The 4420-nt window shown below is 47.1% G+C and overlaps 1 protein-coding gene across 1 annotated transcript in view; it reads left to right on the top strand.

The window, feature by feature from the left end:
* LOC308167952 (uncharacterized protein) overlaps positions 1-4218 on the top strand; it is a gene marked incomplete at both ends in the record, with an annotated part of 4286 nt that extends 68 nt beyond the window's left edge. The window contains 9 exons of the mRNA XM_080542431.1: positions 1-138; positions 412-496; positions 615-744; positions 1079-1304; positions 1452-1560; positions 3074-3105; positions 3299-3398; positions 3757-3849; positions 4072-4218. The exon at positions 1-138 is cut by the window's left edge and continues 68 nt beyond it. Coding sequence (XP_080398557.1) covers positions 1-138; positions 412-496; positions 615-744; positions 1079-1304; positions 1452-1560; positions 3074-3105; positions 3299-3398; positions 3757-3849; positions 4072-4218 — 1060 coding nt within the window. The remainder of the gene's footprint in view (positions 139-411; positions 497-614; positions 745-1078; positions 1305-1451; positions 1561-3073; positions 3106-3298; positions 3399-3756; positions 3850-4071) is intronic.
* Positions 4219-4420: the final 202 nt, after the last annotated feature.

Raw genomic sequence — 4420 nt, 5'->3', positions numbered from 1 at the left:
GTCAGAGTCAGAACCAGAGACGGACTCTCCACCCCCTAACCTACCTGTGCTGAGAGAAGAGGGAATTCTGCAGAAGCTTCCAGACCAGACCCAGACCCAGCCAAGGACAGAGGGAGAGCTACAGATCCACTCTATCCTGTAAGTCATCCTTTCAACTATTATATAACTGACTACCTCTGCAGGTTATCAATGAATCGGAACTATCAGCCCAGCCGGCAATACTGCTCTTCTGCTCCATCTCTCTCTCTCTCTCTCTCTCTCTCTCTCTCTCTCTCTCTCTCTCTCTCTCTCTCTCTCTCTCTCTCTCTCTGTCTCTGTCTCTCTCTCTCTTTCTCTCCGTCTCTCCATCTCTCTCTCTCTCTCTTTCTCTCCATCTCTCCATCTCTCTCTGTCTCTCTCTCTCTCTCTCAGGGAGTGTGGCTGTGAGGTGATGACCTGTCAGTTCAACGACGAAGGCTCCCTATTGGCTGTTGGTCTGAGTGACGGGACCATCAAGGTATCAGACGACTGATACACTTCAGCTTCTATATGTTAGTTCTATATGTGTCGCCCCCCCATACACACACCGTCACACCACCTCCCCCCCCCCCCCCCTCCCCTCTCCTCCCTCTCAGTTGTTCAGCCCAGGCAGTGGTAATCTGGTCCAAACTTTGAGAGATGGCAGCAGCTTCCTCTCCTCCCTGCCCGTCACAGCCCTCAGATTCAGCTACAGCGCCCGGTCACACTGTCTCTTGCTGGCCACCTGTGAGTACTGCATCTCCACTCTGTCACTGCCAGGAGGGACACTAATCTAATCATAGTGGATTTGTCATCTACACAGAACACAGCCCTGGACGGTGGAGCAGGTAGCTCCTCAACAGAGTCATAATAATCATCACGCTCCTCCTCCCCGTCCCCCTCTCCCCTTTGTCCCTTCCGCCTCCCACTGCCTGCATCCTCCTCTCCCTCCCCCTTTCCACTTTGTTCCTCCACCCTCTCTCTGCCTCCCCTCCTCCTCCCACTCCCCCTCTCCCTCAACCGTTTGTCCCTCCCCCCTCCCCCCTCCCTCCGCCTCCCCTCCCTCTCCCCCCCTCCTCAGATGCCAGCGGCTGTGTGAGGTGCTGGTACGTGTGGGAGAGGGAGTGTATGTGGGTGGTGCCAGAGACAGGAGAGACGGTAGGTGGAGGGGAGGGAGGACGGCAGAGACAGACCCTCTCTCTGTCCGTCTGTCCATCTGGAGACAAGGCAGCCACCGGGGGCAGCGACTCAGCCATCCACCTGTATGACCTCACCACCCACCAGAGACTGACCACATACAGAGCCAGGTCCTCCTCTCAAACAACCACATCACTCACACGTCATCATACACCATGATAGTACATGACCGTACATGTTGAGTGTATTAGTAGTGGTGTTGACCAGAAGGTCGTTGAGTGTATTACTAGTGGTATTGACCAGAAGGTCATCTCCAGTTCTTCCAGGGCTGTCATGGATGGACACAGATTCAGAGTGTTCGCCGTGACCTTTCACCCCGAGAAGGAAAGAGAGTTCATATCAGGAGGTTGGGACAACACTGTCCAGGTAAACAGACGTCCATATACTTGACTTCAGCTTCCAAGCATCTCTGTCTAGTATAGAAGACTGTGTCTAGTATAGAAGACTGTGTCTAGTATAGAAGACTATCTAGTATAGAAGACTATCTAGTATAGAAGACTGTGTCTAGTATAGAATACTATCTAGTATAGAAGACTATCTAGTATAGAAGACTGTGTCTTTTATAGAAGACTATCTAGTATAGAAGACTGTGTCTAGTATAGAAGACTGTGTCTAGTATAGAAGACTGTGTCTAGTATAGAAGACTATCTAGTATAGAAGACTATCTAGTATAGAAGACTGTGTCTAGTATAGAAGACTGTGTCTAGTATAGAAGACTATCTAGTATAGAAGACTATCTAGTATAGAAGACTGTGTCTTTTATAGAAGACTATCTAGTATAGAAGACTGTGTCTAGTATAGAAGACTGTGTCTAGTATAGAAGACTGTGTCTAGTATAGAAGACTATCTAGTATAGAAGACTATCTAGTATAGAAGACTATCTAGTATAGAAGACTATCTAGTATAGAAGACTGTGTCTAGTATAGAAGACTGTGTCTAGTATAGAAGACTATCTAGTATAGAAGACTGTGTCTAGTATAGAAGACTGTGTCTAGTATAGAAGACTATCTAGTATAGAAGACTGTCTAGTATAGAAGACTGTGTCTAGTATAGAAGACTATCTAGTATAGAAGACTGTGTCTAGTATAGAAGACTATCTAGTATAGAAGACTATCTAGTATAGAAGACTATCTAGTATAGAAGACTGTCTAGTATAGAAGACTATCTAGTATAGAACACTATCTAGTATAGAAGACTGTGTCTAGTATAGAAGACTATCTAGTATAGAAGACTATCTAGTATAGAAGACTATCTAGTATAGAAGACTGTCTAGTATAGAAGACTATCTAGTATAGAAGACTATCTAGTATAGAAGACTATCTAGTATAGAAGACTGTCTAGTATAGAAGACTATCTAGTATAGAAGACTATCTAGTATAGAAGACTATAGTATCTAGTATAGAAGACTGTCTAGTATAGAAGACTATCTAGTATAGAAGACTATCTAGTATAGAAGACTATCTAGTATAGAAGACTATCTAGTATAGAAGACTGTCTAGTATAGAAGACTATCTAGTATAGAAGACTGTGTCTAGTATAGAAGACTGTGTCTAGTATAGAAGACTATCTAGTATAGAAGACTGTCTAGTATAGAAGACTGTGTCTAGTATAGAAGACTATCTAGTATAGAAGACTGTCTAGTATAGAAGACTGTGTCTAGTATAGAAGACTATCTAGTATAGAAGACTGTGTCTAGTATAGAAGACTGTGTCTAGTATAGAAGACTATCTAGTATAGAAGACTATCTAGTATAGAAGACTGTGTCTAGTATAGAAGACTATCTAGTATAGAAGACTATCTAGTATAGAAGACTGTGTCTAGTATAGAAGACTGTGTCTAGTATAGAAGACTGTGCCTCATGATGTTTCTGTCCTTACAGTTCTGGGACGTCCGACAGCCGCACTCTGTCAGGTAGAACCACAGCTCCACACTACATTCTCTCATGATGATACTAGTGACATCATAGTCTCCATGGTCAGCAGTGTGTTGATGAGGTCATGCTCTAGCGTGTCACCAGCCCTGGCCAGGGCTACAGGATGAGATGACATAAGGCTTGTTCCTGGTCGCCTCTCTCTCTCTCTCTCTCTCTCTCTCTCTCTGTCAGGATGCTGTCAGGTCCTCACGTGTGTGGCGACGCCCTCCAGATAGACCCAGCAACCAATCACATCCTGACGGGCTCCTGGAGGAAGAACCACGCCCTGGAGGTGAGGACAACAACAACAACAGTCCAGCCAGTGTGAGCCAGTCCCTTCTGATAGTGATGTACTAGACCCTACACAGGCACTGACATTCAGTATGTGTGTGTGTGTGTGTGTGTGTGTGTGTGTGTGTGTGTGTGTGTGTCAGATCTGGGACTATGGTTCTGGTCAGAAGGTGTGTGATGTTCCTCCTGACAACCAAGGAGACAGCAAGGTCAGTCCCTCACACACACACACCCCTGCCCCCCCCTGCAGGTGGTAGTGCTAACTCTGTATATAGGGGGGCTAACCTGGGTTAGCTGTTAGCCGGGATAGCTAGGCTAATGCTTACTCTGCTCTCCACATGTGTTCCTCGTCATCTCAGATCTACAGCTGCCATTGGCTGGGCCAGGATCACATGGTGGCAGCAGGAAGTCAAGCCAACATGCTGCGAGTCATCAACCGCCAGACAATGATGGTAGGGAGGGAGGGAGAGTGGGAGGGGAAGGGAGAGAGAGAGGGAGGGAGGGAGGGAGGGTGGAGGGGGAGGGAGAGAGAGAAAGAGAGGTAGGTGGAGGGAGGGAGGGGAGTTGTCTTCCTTCTTACGGTTGAATGTTCAGTGAGTGTGTTATGGGTGTACTTAACTTAAAGTAGCAAAGTGAGTTAACTCACCCCCCCCCCCCCCCCACCCCCGACCCAGACTGAGTCCAGGTTGCTGGGTCTGTCTTCGGCCGTGTTCAGCTCCTCCGTGTGTCCATCTGGGAGGCTGCAGGGGCTGGTGGCGGCAGCGTTCGGGACCAGGGTGTGTCTGTTGGAGCGGGGGGTTCCGCGGAGGGCGGCGCTCTGAGGAGAGTTCACATGACGACCATCCAGGGGATTCACACTTCTGCTCCGCTGATTCTCATAACCATTTTTTACACGTTTACACTTTTACACTGTTCACTTTCCTCACAAGTCTGTGGTCACTGATGTTTTCACCAAAAGTGAGTGTCAAATGTGAAACAACTTATTAAACTTTTTATGTTTTATTGCATTTGCTGATGCCTCAT

Source organism: Nansenia antarctica (genome assembly GCF_963989245.1).
Source record: "Nansenia antarctica genome assembly, chromosome: 11".
Classification (NCBI taxonomy): Eukaryota; Metazoa; Chordata; class Actinopteri; order Argentiniformes; family Microstomatidae; genus Nansenia; species Nansenia antarctica.
Note: the sequence above shows the minus strand (reverse complement) of the source record. Positions and strands in the feature narration are given on the sequence as shown.